The 18,438-nt window shown below is 38.4% G+C and overlaps 1 protein-coding gene across 1 annotated transcript in view; it reads left to right on the plus strand.

The window, feature by feature from the left end:
- GREB1 (growth regulating estrogen receptor binding 1) overlaps positions 1-18,438 on the plus strand; it is a 131,635-nt gene that overhangs the window by 101,802 nt on the left and 11,395 nt on the right. The window contains exons 25-29 of the mRNA XM_027865439.1: positions 5,797-5,958; positions 10,310-10,514; positions 12,388-12,562; positions 14,219-14,437; positions 16,593-16,728. Of these exons, the coding sequence (XP_027721240.1) occupies positions 5,797-5,958; positions 10,310-10,514; positions 12,388-12,562; positions 14,219-14,437; positions 16,593-16,728 (897 nt within the window). The remainder of the gene's footprint in view (positions 1-5,796; positions 5,959-10,309; positions 10,515-12,387; positions 12,563-14,218; positions 14,438-16,592; positions 16,729-18,438) is intronic.

The following is an 18,438-nucleotide window of genomic DNA, read 5'->3' on the forward strand; positions in this document are numbered from 1 at the left end:
AAGTGACTTGCCCAGGGTCACACAACTAGTAAGTGTCTGAGGCTGGATTTGAATGCAGGTCTTCCTGACTCCAGGCCTGGTATTCTATCCACTGTACCAACTAGCTGCCCTTTTGATTCTGATACCACATCTAATAAGGAATAGTAACTAACTCAAAATTATCCCTCCCCAAAGTTTAATGATATCTAGTTCTTCTAGCTTCTAGACTTCCTAATTTTTAATCAATTCTTCCTTCAAGTAGGTCCTTGTTACTTACAGTGGAAGGATTGTTTTAAGCTCTGCTTCTTAATTTGTGAGATTGAAAAGTAAAGGATTTGCAGTAATTCCTAGGTTTGTAAGATTTAGAGCTGGAAGGGATCTTAGAGCCCAACTAGTTTAATTCCTTCTTTCCCCTGCAAATTTTTAGAGTCAAGGAAACTGAAGCCCAAGATCACATAGGTGGTAGCTGGGGATTCATAACTTCTAATGCCAAATGCATGTTCACTTTAATGTATCCCACTTGGTAGACAATTGGAATCTGGTATTTTTTATTTAGGATTTCCTTTCCTTTTCATTAAATCCTAGCCCAAGAAAGATATGGAAGAGAAAGATGGAAATGGATGGAGAGGGTCAGAAAGGCATTTGGTCAAGGATAGGTCTTCCTTGCTTTTCATTTTAATCAATATCAAACAGCAGACTGCACTTTTAATTTAATTTTTTGTCCCTGGCATGGAAACATTGCATTTAGTTTTCTCAGCTGGTGATGGGATTTCTGTTTTGAGGCAGAAAGAAAAAATGCATAGCGCATGCACTAAAATTGTTTTTCTTCATTTCCTGCTCAAAGGCTATGTATTATTCAGCGGGAGAATTACATGATATGGAGTAATATAGTGCTATGTAGCACTTTATTACTATACAAATAAGTATAGTAATCATTCTTAGAACAGAGATTTTTTCCCCCTTCTCACAAAAGACATTTTCTAACCCATCACAGGGCAGCTAGGAGGTGCCATGGATAGAGTTTTGTGCCTGGAGTCAGGAAGACTTATCTTCCCGAGTTCAAATCTAGCCTTAGATACTTACTAGCTATGTGACCCTGGGAAGGTCACTTAACTCTGTTTGCCTCAGTTTCCTCATCTGTAAAATAATCTGAGAAGGAAATAGCAAACCACTCCAGTATCTTTGCCAAGAAAACCCCAAACAGAGTCACAAAGAATTGGACATGACTAAATACACAAGATACTAAACTTTAATATGTACTAACAAAGGGTACCTTTTGGTGTTCCTGCTCAAAGTATCACAGCCATAGTCAGCCAAAGGGATGTGAGGGTTGCTATTATTAATTGCAAAAATTCACCCTGATATTTCCCAGCCTCTGTGCTGCTTTTTACAGTGTCTCCCAGGAAATCTACCTGGGGGGTGGGGTTAGGTTTTACAAGAAGATTTGAACTTGGGATTCTTAGAATTAGTTTTATCTAATTCACTGTCCAATCTTGGAAATAATCAAGACTATTCTTGTGGCTTGTCCCTCGCAGACCTTATCTTTCAATTGGGGAAAGCTACCAGATATGAGTAGAGAAACTGGTAAGAGCAGTTTAAAAGATGAACATTTTGTTGATAAAGAAAAGAATTGTTTTTTAAAATTATCTTTGTATATTTGTAAGTGACAGCCTGGAAGAGTTGATAAAGACCTGGCCTTGGAGTTCAATCTCACGGTTATAAGATTTTGGCTTCAGTGCCAGAATGGAAACTAGAGTTCCTTTAGTTTATCCCCTTCACAAGTGAGGTGTGGAGAAGTTGTGACTTCCTGAAGGTCACACAGGTAATAAGTGCTAGACTTCCAAACACATGTGACCTGGATTCACATTCAGCCTCTGATAATTATTTAATAGCTGCTTGACAAATCAATTTTCCTTTGTCCATCCCAATCCACTCCTATCCACTAAATCATAGAAGGGTTGTTGGTGGAGGGAGTTCCCATGCCAAGAGCTCCCCAGAATTCTGAAATCACAGATCCTTCTTGTATTCTCAGATGTATATTCATAGGGATTATGTCTAGACAGTGAAATGTCATGCATTATCATAGGACCAGAATGGTCATAAGGACCAGAAAAGGTCCTTAGAGATAGTCTAGTCATAAATCCATAGGAACATAGATTTAGAAGTGGAAGAGAGCTCCGAGGCTATCTAGTCCAACCTCTTCATTTTATAGATGAAGAAATTAAGGCCCATGGAGATTAAATTACTTGAACAAGGTCATACATGCAGTAAATGTCAGAGGTGAGGTTTAAATGCAGGCCCTCTGACTCCAGAGCCAGTGTTCTCTCCATTATACCATGCTGTATTTTTCCCCTTTCATTTTATAGATGAGGAAATTGAGGGCCAAGGAGGTTAGATAATTTGGCTGAGGTTGAATAAGTAGGAAATCTGAGCTCAAAATCAGGTTCTTTGATTCCAGATCTAGTGTACTTTCTATCTCTCCCTCACTGCATCACACCTGCCGTCTGGTACAGTGTTATTTTATAGCCATCAATGAGAAGCTGTATCATTAGTAATTTTTTAGATTTTTTTGAATTACTGAAGAGTCATGGAACTTAGAGCTAGAAGAAGCCTCCCTCACCTTGTGCTGCTGAGGAAATTTGTTCCTGAATTGACTTGACAATGGGCACACAGGTAGGGCACACTTAGATCCTCTGATTCCAAATGCGATCCTCTTTCCCCTCCACCATGATTTCACTATGATTTTGTGTTTCTCTGAACTCTGTTAATGCTCCAGAAGTGACATTTCACTCTAAGGGACCTTAGAGAAAGATGATTTAGTTCCACTGCCTTATGTTACAAATGATGAAACAGAGGCAGGGAAAGGCAAAGTAGTTTGGCCAAATTTTTCATTATATTACCAGGGCTTAAAAATGTATACACACATATACATAAATACATATATACATATACATGTATACACACACATACACACAAACGCATGCTTAGAACTTGGTCAGGCATTGAAGATGCAAAGGTCATCCGCTGCATCCTCGACCATTGCCAGTTATCTTGACTTTTGTCTTGCCACTGGACTTTGATGACTCTGGAAGAGAAGGTGAGGCTGATGACTTTGTGCAACTCTTCCTCACTTAAATTCTATTCATGCATGAATTGAGACATTATTCTGTGATGTCATTTGTCCTCTTTGAAACAAAGGATGAACAGCAACATACACACTATACACATGTTTGTACAATTATGTAGGAATTTTCAGAGAAAGAAGAAAATAACATTGAAAGCTTCTATGTAATAGATAAGTAAATCAAACAGAAATCCCAACAATGGCTCTATTCTTTGGTTTTGACTTAGAGGAGGGAGAAGAGAATAGTGAATAGTGGCCCTCAGTGCCCAAACTTCCATTATATTTTCTCCAATTTATCATGTACATCCTCTTAAAATTTGTTCACTCAACAATTATTCATTAAGTGCCTACTTTATGTACAGCACTGTGCTAGATGATGGGGGAGATGGACTATGTAGGTTAAGACCTAGTTCTTGCCTCTAGGGAACTTATTGTCGGGTAGTGGCAAAATCTTAATATTAAATCATCGATGATTATTTTTTAGCTCATCTTTCTTTTTTTTTTTTTAAAAAAGAATTCAACATTAAATGTCCTTGATTTCATCCATAAGTTTTTTTAAATCAATGTATGCATTTTTCATCTGAATTGGCTAGTAGGAATTTATAGTAGTTTATGAGGCAAAGAAAGGCACAAAGGTATTTTTTTTTTGAAAAACATAATTGAACACTTCAAGAATTACATTGATGTGAATCTTCTTTCCTCTGACAGATCACAACTAATTGCACACCTTGAACTGATGGTTATGTGAGTTGCTTTGGTCAACAATTTCATATTTGCAGATGACACATCTCCAGGCTTGTACCCAGGCCTTTTTAGCTTGTGTTCTGCTGGCATAGACTTCACGATCCCAGACAAGGCACTGAAGAAGGAAATTGGTGGAATGTAACAAAAAAGGAGTCAGGCTAAAATTTCAGCAAGAGAATTCATAAATCATAGATTCACTGCTGGATAGAACTTCAGAGGGTGTTGAGTCCAATCCTCCTCAATTATGCCCTATTTCTGATACATAGATCCTGGTTGTGTGTACCCAGCAACTCTCTAAGATAGAGAAGATGCATTTACATTTGTAGATGGCATTTCTTCACCCAGAACTCTTAATACCAGTGAAATCACAGGTCCAGTCAAAAAACGAAAATGGGAATTCATAGAATCATTGATTCTTAGAGGTGAAAGACGCATTAAGAGGTCCTCTAGTCTAAGCCCTGGTGGAAGCATGAATCGGCTCTACAGTATTCTAAACAAATTGTCTTTTGATCTCTTTTAGACCACTTCTAGTGATGACAAACATACTACCTGCCATGGAAGGCCAGTTTTGGATAGCTCTAATTTTTCAGAAGTTCTTCCTTCTATTGAGCTAACTCTATATCTCTGGCACTGCCACCCATTAACCTTGGTTCTGTTATCTTGTGCCAAGTAGAATAAAATTATTCCCTTTTCCATGTGGTAGTGTTTTCAACATTTGAAGTTAACTTCCCCTGCCAAGTCTTTTATTTCTCAGTTTACACCTTCCAAGTTTCAATGTATCCTTTTATGACACAATTCCCAGTAGCTGCACCATCCTTACAACTCTCTTATACTCAAACTCCTAAAGCTCACTGTGTAGAAATGAACAGAATACTCTATGTGTGGTCTGACCAGGTTAAAGCAGAATGAGAGTATTGTCTCCTTTGCTCTCGATACTGGTTATGTTCAGTTGCCCATAAGCAAATATTTCTTTCCTATAAAGGCCTCTTCTAAGGTCCTTCTTTGATATCTCCTTATGACATGGAAGTGATTTTAATTCTTGAAAGCTAGAAAGGATACAAGTAGAAACCAGGTAACAGATTGTGTGATTGTCATCTAAGGAGCAGCCTAGCTAACTAAGGTCTAAGATGTTCTTCACTTGATTATTTGCAAGGTGATGAAATAGGGGACCAGCGCAAATGTTAAGCATATGTACTAAGTTGCTAAGATGTTGTGATTTGTGTTAGTAAAAGGAAAATGCACATTTGTGAAATTATCATTCCTTGAAGCATTAAGGAAAGGGTAGTTAAATACTTATAATAAACTATTACAAGCTAGAGTCTCCAGTTGGTGCATAAATACAATAGACAACATTCTGTCTTGTTGGTTTAGGTGTGGAGATTCATGGAGACATGGGGCTGGATGTAGTCCTCGAGGTCAGTGCCTGTGTCATAAAGATCTTTTGGTTCTCCACATCCAGCATCATGCTCATGGCAGAGGCTTAATAAATATTTATTGATTGAGGTCCCTCCATGCTTTTGCATATTATTTAGTAAATAATATCATTTTGCTTTATAATGAATCCCTTTTCCATTAAAATGTATCTTCCAATATGAAGTTTATAAAATAAATTCAACATTGCTAAATCTGCAAACACAGATGGGAGATAGTCCTGACCCATGTCTGGAAGGGATGGGAGACTTCTTGATTTCAATAGAGAAAATATATTACCATTAAAGTTGTCTTTTGCTAGATATATGTAATAGGGTAAGTTGATGTTGACATGGTGACTAGAAGATGGAGTGTCTGTATGTTGCACTGATCATCTGGTAGTTTTGTCCATAGGTTATCTTGGTATGAATATCATGATAATCACAGATAGTGATGGCCACATATGGATCTGTGTTCTGTTGATAAGTAAGGTTGGGTTCTGATGATGAGACCTGTCCTTTCCCCCCCTTACACCCCAGCTGTATGAGTCCACCCTGCACGCCTTTGCCTTCTCTTACTCCATGCTAGGAGAGGAAATCCAGCTTCATTTTATCATTCCTAAATCAAAGGAGCACCATTTTGTCTTCAGCCAACCAGGAGGCCAGCTGGAAAGCATGAGGTTACCACTCGTCACTGATAAGGTAAGTGGATGTTCTGATATGTAGTTATATAAGGTAGAGACCAACTCTGCCCTCTGGACTTGTGACAGAATGGATTTTATTGTCTAACAAGAAAAGAATCTTAGGTCAAGGGAACATGGCCCAAGGTATGCTTTGAAGCAGGGAGGATTAGGGTGGAAATAATGAGATGGAGGTAATTGGTTTTAAGGGAGGAGGAGGACTGCATACCTCATACTCAGTTTAATTGAACCAGCATCGAACATTTACTATATACAGGGCAGTGTGAGTGATACAAACATCAGTTGAGGTGTAGCCCCTGCCATCAAGCCGAATAGAAGTAAAAGAGCCACAAAGCTACCCAAGAGAGGACTCTAACATTTTTCAATGATAGTTTTTGAAAAGTTATTTACTTCCTCTGATGCTTCTCCATAGCACCCAGGTAACACTGTATGCTTAAAGCTAGGCCAGCAGAGCCCAAGATCCTACTAAGCTGGAAAATCTTCAGATGGGGAGGCTAGGTAGTGTGTTGCTAGACCTGGAATCAGAACGACCTGAATTTAAATCTGTCCTCAAACAGATTTGAAGGATCTAGCTGTGTGACCCTGGGCATAGTCATTTAACCTCTGTCTGCCTCAGTTTCCTCATTGGGAAAATGAGGATAATAACACCATCCACCTCCCAGGGTTATTGTAAGGCTCCAGTGAGACAACACATGTGAAGCACTTAGCAAACCTTAAAAATTCTGTGTCAACTGTTAAATGTCAGTCTGGTCTCTGGTTATGGTCGACAGTGTAAAAACCAACTTAGCCCTTTCAGAGAATCTCATTATCAGAAGGTTGACTACCAGGTGAAGCATTCCCCCTCTTCCCCTTTGGCCATAGTCACTCATTAAAACCATCTAGTCTGGTGCAGAGTATCTGGGATCTGAATTAGTGCAAAGAGAATGAAGTCTTGTACCAATGAAATCTTGTACCCCTTGAAGCATTGGAGTAAATACTGTCACACATCTCAGAAAAAAGAGCCTTATTTGTTCCCTTCTCTGTTTGCTGTGTTATTCTTTATCTTTGTATGCCCAGTGCCTGGAATGTAGAAAGTACCTCATAAATGTGTATTGATTGGATATTTTTTTATTTCCCTTTTATTTTACATTGTCCTTCCCTAATATTTTTTGGAGGTTTTCTCATGACAGGGGAGGGTGATAGAGAATTCTTGAAAAGCTATGTTAGAGAGTAGATCTCCCAAGCCGAAAAAAGGTTTGTCTATGTGTGTGTCCCCTAACACCAGCCTAGCTAAGTTCAAGATGGACTCATCCCTAGAAAGCTGCTGATTTCTTTTTCTATTAGCAACTCATGAAATGTCTACTAAGGCAGGGAGGAGTTGTGATTAGCATCTGTGGAGGGAAACAATCAACAAGATGAAAGTTCAGGGCTTTGATGAATTTAACTATATTCTTGTGGATATTTTGAGGTTTGGCCATCAGACCCGGTTCCCTAACCCTTTATCAGTCTTTTAAATCAGTATTATGATGTTTGCTACTTGTAGAGTTGGTCAGCTCCTTGGTTTCTTTAGAAAGTAGCTTGTAACATTCCATCGGGGAAGTCACAAGAGAAGCCTCCTTATGACCATCAACATTATTGTAGATGCAGCTTTTGTTAAGCATTTTTTAGGAATCATGTGGGCCAAGTACTGAAAGGCAAAACAGTCTCTGATTTTAAGATACTTATATTCTAATTGGAGAAGACAGTATATATAGCAATGAGTGAGTAGGATATGCATTCTTAAGAAGAGAATACTAATGAAGAGTGAAATAAGTAGAACCTAGTGAGTGTTGTATAAAGTAACAGCAATATAGCTTTAAGAATGACTTTGAGTGAATAAGTAATTTGATTTTTTATAAATACCCAAATTAACTACAAAGGACATATGAAGGAAGACACTATCTGCATCCAGAGAAAGAACTGATAAATAGAAATATGTATAAAATGATTTTACATAACACACACACACACACACACACATATTTGTTTCTAATTGTAGCCATCTCTGGGGGGGGGAGAAAGAAGGGAAAAAAAGATAATTACATGATAATTTTATTATATGTTTAAATGGAATAGCAAGTTGTACATAATAAATTTTCAGTTTCATATGCAATCTTTTTTTAAATCATACTATGTTATGGAAATGCTTGTTTTATCCCATAAATTAAACATAAAATAAATTTTAAAAAATTTAAAAAGAAAATACTAGCAGCAATCACTGAGATTCTCTGTAACATTGTTTACTATGTGGTATAAATTCACTCCATCTTGGTCCTAATCTTATTACCTATGTGATTTTGGGCAAGTCACTTTGGCTCTCTGAGTCTCAGTTTTTTCATCCTTAAAATAAGAGAGCTGAGCGAAACAACCTCTAAGGTTTTTGCTAACCGTCACTGAGTGAGCTTGTGGTCCAGTTTGCCACGTGCCTTCTTGGCTATTCACCTCACAAATCCCAATGGTAACCTCTCCATCCTTGAAACTCCTCAGTCTTATCTGTATCACACATTGGTACAGATATATACTACTGTATGATAATTCTTGCATTTATTTTCTTGAATTGTTATTTAACTATTGTATCATGCATCACGACGAGAAAGGCAACATGGAACAGTGGCTGTTAATGGACATTAGAGTCAGGGCAACTTGGATTCAAGCCCCACTTTTTTTTTTCTTTTTGGTTAGGCAATGGGGTTAAGTGACTTGCCCAGGGTCACACAACCAGTAAGTGTTATGTGTCTGAAGTTGGATTTGAATTCAGGTCCTCCTGACTCCAGGCCTGGTGCTCTATCCACTGTGCCACCTAGCTGCCCCCAAGCCCCACTTTTGATGTATACTAACTGTGTGACCCTGGTAAGGTCACTTAACTTCTCAGCTCCCCAGGCTCCTATCTGTCTACTGGGTACTTTCTACTTCATTGGTAGAGAAAGTTTCCTCATAGGAAAGCTCCCTACATAATCATGAACCTGGACTCCACATTGCGTAACTTATGTTTTGTTTATCTTCCTTTATTGGAAGCACCTTGAGGCCAGGGGCCACAGCTTATCCTTCATCACCCTCAGTTCGAACTACAGCCACATTTGTATAGTAGGTGCAAAAGAGACATTTGTGAATTGATTTACTGAAGTGTCCAAGAGGAATTCTTTGTGATGTATTGAAAAAACACTGGATTTAAAATTTAATGTTATGCCTTGTACATTGTAAATGCTTATTGTCTTATTGATTTTAAAGTCAAACCCTGGGCTTGAATCTCAAGTCTGACATTTATTACTGATGTGATATTAGGCAAATTACTTAACTTCTCTGGGCCTCAGTTTTCTCATCTGTAAAATGAGGTAGTTGGATTAAATAAACTGTTAAGATTCTTTCTACCTCCACATCCTGTGATCCTCTGTTCTACAGTTCTGCTTGCTTGTTTTTTAGTTGTTTTAAACTTTGGACAGTTAAGAGTGTAGTTTCCTTTGAAAAGATAAAGCTCGAAGTTTCTGTAACCTATACATTAACTCATACTACCCTCCCCTTATCCTCCATCTGATGCTTTATACTGACCATTCAGTAGAGTAAATTGGTTATTTCTTGATCAATTCCACCCAGATTGGACCATGGACCAGTTGGTTCTTACCTTGCTTTGAGGTAGAATTTTTAGGTAAGCAGGCATCCTTCAGTAGGGTGCTTGTCTTCTGGATGTTTTGGTTAATTATTAGCCAAGTTACTGAAGTAAACAAACAAAAAAAGCACTTGTGTATAAATGGGCTTTGTAGCATAGAACTCAAGATGTTTTTTGAGAATTCATAGTATTTGTGGTATTTACATAAGAAATGAGCATTCATTCATTCAAAATGTGTTTATCAATACCCAGTACATAGCACTACAGCAGGTACTATATGGAATAAGAAAGAAATAGAAGACAAATTCCTACACTTACAGACCTTCCAGTCTAGCTGGAGATACAAGATATAAATGAAAGTGGGAAAAAGTACATACAGGAAGGAAACTTAGCAGTCATCTCATCCAACCTCATTTTGTAGCTGCAGAAACTGAGATCTAGAGATTTTGTGTGACTTATCCAAGGTCTCACAACTAGTTAGAAGCACAGATGGGACTAGAATCCATAACTCTCACCCTCTTGTTCAGTGCTCTTTCAGTATGCCATATTGTCTTGGACACATAATGAATGAAAATGTTTATACGTATTGAATATGTATTCAAGAGAGTGAGGAGGTATAACATACATCTGTGAGATTCCAAGTCAAATGGGACCAGTTAGTGCTTAGGACATGTTAAGCTTGTATTTTAGGTTTGAATTATCTGGTAAAAGTCATTCCTGTACTTTACAGAGCCATGAATTTATAAAAAGTCCTACTTTTACTCCAACCACGGGTCGTCATGAACATGGACTCTTCAATTTATATCATGCAATGGATGGTGCTAATCATTTGCATGTATTAGTTGTCAAAGAATACGAAATGGCAATATATAAGAAGTATTGGCCCAACCACATTATGCTGGTTCTCCCAAGTATCTTCAACAGTGCTGGAGTTGGTAAGTAAAAAGAGAGTAATGTTTTATGTGCAATAAAATTCCATAGAAAGAAGAGGGAGACTTAAAAGAGTAGTGTCAGGAGAGAATAGTTGCAAGTTTCGTACCAAGCCATTTACTCTTGGCTTTTGGAACTCTTATCTCCATTCCCTAGCTCTTTGTTTCTTTATGGGCATTCCAAGCTTTGTTGTTGGTTTAACTGATAATGATAATAGTAATAATAATTGATGGCTATAAGTAACAACCAATGTTTATTTTATTTTTTTATTTTTTATTTTTTTTATTTTTGGTGAGGCAATTGGGGTTAAGTGACTTGCCCAGAGTCACGCAGCTGGTAAGTGTTATGTATCTGAGGCCTCATTTGAACTCGGGTCCTCTTGATCTCCAGGGCCGGTACTCTATCCACTGTGCCACCTAGCTGCCCAAACAAACATTTAAAGACCTGTATATGTGTGTGTATATATGTATGTGTATATGTAGAGAGGCAGCTAGGTGATGCAGTGTATAGAGCACTAGCCTGGAGTCAGGAAGATCTGAGTTCAAATCCAGCTTCAGACATTTACTAGCAGTAAATGACCCTGAGCAAGCAATCCTGTTTGCCTCAGTTTCCTCATCTGTAAAGTCATCTAGAGAAGGAAATGGCAAACTGTTCCAGCATCTTTGCCAAGAAAACCCCAAATGGAATCACTGAGAGTCAAACACAATTGAAACAACAAATAGACACACACATACACATATGTATGTATATATGTGTGTGTATATATGTGAGTGTGTGTATATATGCGTATATATATATATACCATATATATATGCACATACATACACACATATATAATACACATTTAAAGAACTAGCATTCCTTAAGGATTGCAAAACACTTTTCTTACAACAGCTCTTTAAAGAAGACTGTACAAGTGTTATCTCTATTTTACAAATGAGAAAAATGAGGGTAAGAGTGTTAAGTGACTTCCCTAAGCTCACTTAGCTAGTAAGTGATGTCTCAAGCTTGTTAGCTGTCAGCTGAGACAGAAGGAAATCAGAGCAGAGTCAGAAACTTTTGCCACCAACTATCTTATAAAATTCTAGAATCAAAGTCACAGAACCTCAAAAGAAGCATCAGCAACTGTCTAATCAAGCCATCTTTGAAAGGAATCCCCCTTATAATGTATCTAACATATCATCTTTCAGCCTCTGCTTGAATACCTCCAATGAGAACTCACCACCTCCTGAGCCAACTCATTCTACTTCTGGCTAGCTCTAGTTGATAGGAAGATTTTCTTGATATCTAACTGAAATTTACCCCTGGATACCTTCAGTGTTGGAAAAGACATCAAAAACTATCTAGTTTAACCCACATGCAAGCAAAAATTCCATCTAAGATATCTTAAACACTTAGTCCCCTTGTCTTTGCTTGAAGGCTTCTGGTGAAGGGGAAGTCACTATGTAGCAGCCCATTTTTGGTTTGCTCTGTTAGAGTTTTTTTTAAAATTGCATTTGCCTCTCCCAAGGAAATAACAGATTAATTAAGAAGTACCTGTATAGAGGCAGCTAGGTGGTGCAGTGGATAGATCAACTGGCCCTGGAGTCAGGAAGACCTGTGTTCAAATGTGACCTCAGACACTTACTAGCTGTGGGACCCTAGGCAAGTCACTTAACCCCGATTGCCTTCCCTGATCCTCTCAAAGAAGAATTAGATGTACATGTGGGAGAATGGTATGGTATAGGAGAACTTGGAGTAGGGTTTTTTTTTTTTCCCATGAGAAGGGTCTTCAGATCAGAGGAAGCACTGGGAGGTGATTAACATATGTAAAAATATGTAAACGATGATGTATATATAACTGATGTGAATTGTAAATCTTGTGAATTTTGATTTTAGGTGCTGCCCATTTCCTAATAAAGGAGCTATCCTACCATAACTTGGAACTGGAACGGAACAGGCAAGAGGAGTTGGGCATAAAACCTCAAGATATCTGGCCTTTCATTGTCATTGCAGATGACTCTTGCGTTATGTGGAATATGGTGGATGTTGATAGTGGGGGAGAAAGGCGGAGGTAAAAAATAGTCAGCACCATTTATAGTTACTCTTCCATAATGGATCTTGTTTTTAAAGTACAAATTTATGGAAATTAATTTTTATTCGTTTTCTGGAAAAATTCTTATCTATACTTTGAAGAAGGTAAATGCTTTTTTGCTTTTGAAAATTCCCTTCTTATAATATTAAGATGTTAGTGTCTTAAAGCATGATCTCTGCATTAATTTCTGATATACAGTCCCTGGTAGAAAATAGATCTTAAACTCTTTATGTAGTCTTAATTCATACAGTTAAGCTCCTTTGGCAGTGAATACTATTAAAAAGAATAGTTCTAACTAACAAAATTTTCCATGTTCCTGTTGATTGATCTCTCCCAAAATAATACTTTTCAAACTTGGTTTCAATTAGCTTTGACATTGTCAGTCTTCAAAGCATAATTAATATTTCAGCAACTTGAAGGTGTACAAAGTATTTAAAAATAGGATATAAACAGTGCTATTATTATTATTCCCATTTTACAGATGAGGAAACCTGATACTCAAAGATCTCACATGGTTGGCAAAGGTCACATAGCTAGTAAGTGTCAGAGCAAGGATTCAGATCTGTTTTTCTGGTTCCAAGTTCAATATTCTTTCCACTACAACTTGACTTAATGATGGTTTGCTGTTTATGTTAGGGAGAAGACAGCTAAGCTTTTGTCTAGCCATCAGGTGTGAATTTCAATAACAGACCCTCTCACGAGGCAGCATGGTATAATCAATAGAAAGTCTAGCCTTGGAATGAGGGAGACATGAGTTCAAGTCCCATTTTGACACATAGTGGCTAAAGGACACTAAGCAGGTCACAACTACTCTGCATTCTAGCCAGCTCCCTAAGAGTGGTAGAGAAGGTGCCAGCCTACATTGGTAGAGTTTCTCTTCTGAGAATTTCCTAAACCTACAAAATCACAGTCTGTAGTCCCTATTCCTATTGTAGAGCTAGAAGGGAATGTAAAGATCACAGGGTCTAAACTTCCTATTTGATTGATGAGAGAAACAGAGGCCCAGAGACTGGACATAGTTTATGCAAGGTCACAGGAATGGTGAATGGCAGAGCCTAGACTGGAAGCTGTCTCCACCTTCTGGTCCAGTTGCTTTACCCATTATGGAGTCAGTTTGGTATGGGTCAGGAACACTGAGTTTAGAGTCGGAAGACCTGAGTTTGAAATTCAGCTCTCCTGGTATGAGCTTTATAACTTTGGGCAAGTCCCTCCACCCTACTGAGTCTCAGTTTCCTCACAGGCACATACTGCTCATTTCGCAAAGGTGCTGGAAGGAAAGCCCTTGGTAAGCCCTAAAGAACCACAGAAGTTTAAGCAATTATTATCAGACCAAGATACCTCCATTTCTTTACTATATTTTAACCTCACCCAAAATTTCAAACCAGTCAAACTGAACTGCTTTCTGCTCCCCATATGGATCCTAAGCATTTTAGTAAAGTTTCATGACTATAAAAAAATGAAAGTCCTTTGGAATATGTCATAATCAGATTTGATCTGGGTTTGTTTAAAGTGGGACATCTTTAGCCTCCTGGGCTATTTTGGTCCAGTGCTGATGTAGACAATAGAATAAAAAGGATTATACTTTTGTTTGAGTGTTGATCCAGAGAAAGTTTTTTCTTTTTTTCTTCCTCATAGTGATTACACCTGGTCTGAAAGGAATGTTTCTTTGAAACACATTCTGCAGCACATTGAGGCAGCCCCAAATGTCACTCATTATGCTCTAATTGGGATGCGGAAATGGTCGAGTAAAACTCGGAGTGGGGAAGTTCGAGAACCTTTCTCCCGTTGTCATGTCCATGACTTTATTATCCTCAATGTGGATCTGACACAGAATGTACAGTATAACCAGAATCGGTGAGTTACAGAATCAAGAGGAAGCCAGATATCAGCTTCAACCTTTCCTTGATAGTCATCTGATAGTCTGCTTTTCTCTTATTGGTACCTATCTGTTGATTCACTGATAATGGTACCAATGACCTGAGGCATGTGTGCTTGGCCTCAGGGGTGGAGGAATCCATAGGATTCTGAGCAGGAAGGTATTTTAGAGATGATCTGATCCAGTTCTCTTGATTTAGAGGTGAGGACACTAAGGCCAAAAGGTATGTGTAATGTGGCAGCTCTGGACTTTGAACCATGAACCAGGCTCTTCTAACACTGAATCCATTGCAGTTTGATTATATCTATCTCCTTTTTTCTTTCAATCTCCAGAATCAGTTTAACTTTGGAGATAGTATTATTTAATCCTATAAATCTGCTGTCAGATTAAAAACTGAAGAAGCAAAAACATTTACTAAGCACTCACTGTGTAAAAGGTATTGTTAAGCTTTGGGGACACTCTGGGATCACTCCAGTTCTCCAATCATTTTAATGGCTCCCTACTGCTTACCACATAAAGCCCAAACTTCTTAGGGATTTATTCAAACACTTCCACAAGGGCTTGTCTTCCTGCTTTTTCAGTTTCCACTATTTTCAGCCATGTACCCTATGCTACAGAGAAACTAAACTCAGAATTGTCCTTGGAATATGAGCCAGGTTTTCCCATCCCTGCACCTTTGCTGACACTATTTCTAATGCATGAAATACTGCCATCCTTCCCATCTCCGCCTTTTGACATGCAGCCTCTTCTTTGAGGCATTGTTGTAGTGAAAAGAGTGCTGAGCTTGGAGTCATAACACCTGGGTTTGAATCCTGACTTCGAGATTTACGAGCTGTGTAAGGCACTTCTCTCTTTAAGCTTTAGTTTACTCATTCATAAATTGAGATGGTTGAGCTAGATGCTCTCAAAGGTACCTTGTAGCCCTGAATCATACCATCTGGCTCCGGTGCCAGCTTCTCTTGGAGACCTTCCCACATTCCCTTCTCCACAATGATCCCTCCCCCCAATGATGGCTGTTGGGGTTGGACTGGAAGCAGGTCTGGTGGTCTAGGGAATACTGCTATTCCCAAGGCTCTTGGTTTCAGGGTCCTGGGCTGTCTCTGTCGAGGTCTGGGAGCAGATGATGGACAGTGTAGTTGTGATGGTTTGGCTTGGCATGTGCTGCCTTTCCTCTCTCTCCTTGAGAGTACCTTGCTGCTTTAGGTAGGCTGGCTCACCTAGGTGGCAGTTGCTGGGCATTGGCCACTTCTCCAAAGGAGTTGCCATACTGAATGATGGCTATGAGGGCTGGTATTTGCCGAGGGGTGGGGTGGGGGTGCTGCCATTTTCAGTAGGATCCTTGTAATTATCTGTCATTAAAATATGAGCCCCTTGGTGTCTTTTTTTATTCATATCTCTATAGATTTTTATATCCTATATACATCTTTTCATGGTGACTTCAATATTAATTGATTTCCTTCTTCTATGATCTCAGTACTACATGATTTAGCACTAAGACTACATTATTTTATTTGTTGATCTGTATTTATGATTTTAATGGTTTGGGGAACTCCATGTGGAAACTCCTTCCTGCTAAGAGACTTGCTTGGAGCATTAAGATATTAAGTCACTGACCCATAGTCCCACAGTTATTACATGATGGGGGCAGGACTTAAAACAAGACACACCATGGTGATGCCTCTCACTATAGTCTCATATTATTATTTGACTGTTTCATTTATACTAGTCTTTTCTCTTCAGCTTGTTAGTAGAGGGAATGATTTCCTGCCTCCAAGGAGCTTGCATTTCAGCATATATTACCTGTATGACAAGGTTGCCTAGCCCTTCATCACTGACTTTATCATCTGTCAAATAGTGTTAATAATATTTATAATACCTTCCTCATAGAATTATAGTGAGAAAAGCACTAAATAGGTCTTAAAATGGTATAAAAATATGAGTGGTTATGTCTTATTTCTCTCCCTGTACCTAGTATAGTGCTGAGCACATAATAGATTCCCTACAAATATCTATATACATGTACATATATATGGGCGTATTATATATGTGTACATATGTGTATATTTATAGTTCATTGATTGAATGCTGTTTAATTATAAATGTGCTGATTGAATTTTCTTCCTGTCTGATTAGATTCACCTGTGATGATGTCGACTTCAACCTGCGAGTGCACAGCGCTGGCCTCCTTTTGTGTCAATTTAATCGCTTCAGCGTCATGAAGAAGCAAATTGCTGTTGGTGGCCACAGGTCCTTCCACATCAAATCCAAGGTAAGTGAGGAAATGGCTGCTGTGTGGTTATTTCTATCTCTCTGAGTTGGTTGGGGTGCATTAGGAAGAGCCCTGTGCATGAGGTCTAGCTTAGCAACTTACTTCGTGTGTCATTTAAACTCTTGGAGTCTCACTGTCCTCATTTGTGATATGGTGATTATAATATGCACCCTGTCTGTCTCACAGGGCTGTTAGGATCAAACGGATGATGCAAGTGATGGCATTGGAATGAAACTAAGTTGTTATAGAAATGTAAATTATGTACATAGAAATATAATATAATATTATATATTATTACATAGAAACAGTAATGACTTTCCACTAAAGTCTCAGGTGCCTTCTTAGGTGCCTCACAATTGGGATGCAGGTGCCTTTTGGTTGTGGAACACTGTCCTGGCAGGGAACAGGCTTTGGCATATATTGCCACATTGGAGAGGCTTTGAGGATTTCAAAGGTGATGAACTTAAAGACATTTAATCTTTTGTCTGTAGGCAGCCTAGCTAAGCTCAGACAGAAACATTGCTAGAAGGCTGGCCACTAAGGAATGAATTGTTTTAGCCACAACAGTTGACCAAGACCTTTTACTAAGGCATAGAGTGTTTATGTTCTGCATCAATGGAAGGAGTCCTTACCAAAGATTTTATGAATCTCTCAAAACAACAACAACAACAACAACAACAATAATAATAGCAACAATGATGATAATAATAATGCACCCTGAGGCTTGCATAGCTGTTAACAATTGATAGCACTGGTCTTTACCTTCTTGTCAAATAGAAAGAAGAGTAGACTTCATCATTTAAATGTAGGTATGGTTTGATTTTGGTATCAGGTAAACTTAGTGTTCTGATGTACGCAATTATTCTAAGCCTTATGAGTTTAAAGTTTCCATTGGTTTCTGGAGAAAGATGCTTGGTCTATGGGTTTTCAAATATACCTTTGTGCATTATTCTCAGATGATAGGTGTGTCAGTCTGCAAAAGGACTCTAGTTGTGACAGTATTGATAGTGTGCAAAGAGTTGTCAATTCAATTTAACCAACATTTATGAATCAAGAGACTGTGCTGGGTACTGGGGATACAAAGATGAAAAATAGACATCACTAGCTTTAGTGAGTTTACAGGATAATAATGGGGATATGCCTAGTAAGAATGAAGTATAGGTGAAAGAGACACCAAAAAAAGCTAAGAAAATTTAAGAATTCAGGGAATCACATCCATCTGTGAATGGAGGAAATCGAGGAAAATTTCAATCAATAAGCATTTCAGAAGCACCTACTATATACACCAGGCACTGTGCTAGGTACTGAAGTTCCAAAGACAAAAATGAATCAGTGCCTGCCCTCAAGAAATTTACATTCTATCCAGTGAGACAACATACATTAAGTATTTGCAGAATATACATACACATATATATGTATATTAAAATTATATATATCAGCATCTATAAAACAAATACAGGGTAGTTTTGGGATATAAGTACCATCATCTAGGGGAATCAGGAGAGGCTTTATGGAGAAAGTAGACCCTAGGTTGAGCCTTTTTGTTGCTGTTCAGTTGTTTCAGTCATGTTCGACTCCTTGTGATCCCTTTTGGGCTTTTCTTGGCAGTGGTTTGCCGTTTCCCTCTTCAGCCCATTTTATAGAGGAGAAAACGGAAGCAAACAGGGTTAAATGACTTGCCCGGGGTCACACAGCTAGTAAGTGTCTGAG

The sequence above is a fragment of the Vombatus ursinus genome, unplaced genomic scaffold, assembly GCF_900497805.2.
Source record: "Vombatus ursinus unplaced genomic scaffold, bare-nosed wombat genome assembly UNPS02014778.1, whole genome shotgun sequence".
In the NCBI taxonomy this organism is placed as follows: Eukaryota; Metazoa; Chordata; class Mammalia; order Diprotodontia; family Vombatidae; genus Vombatus; species Vombatus ursinus.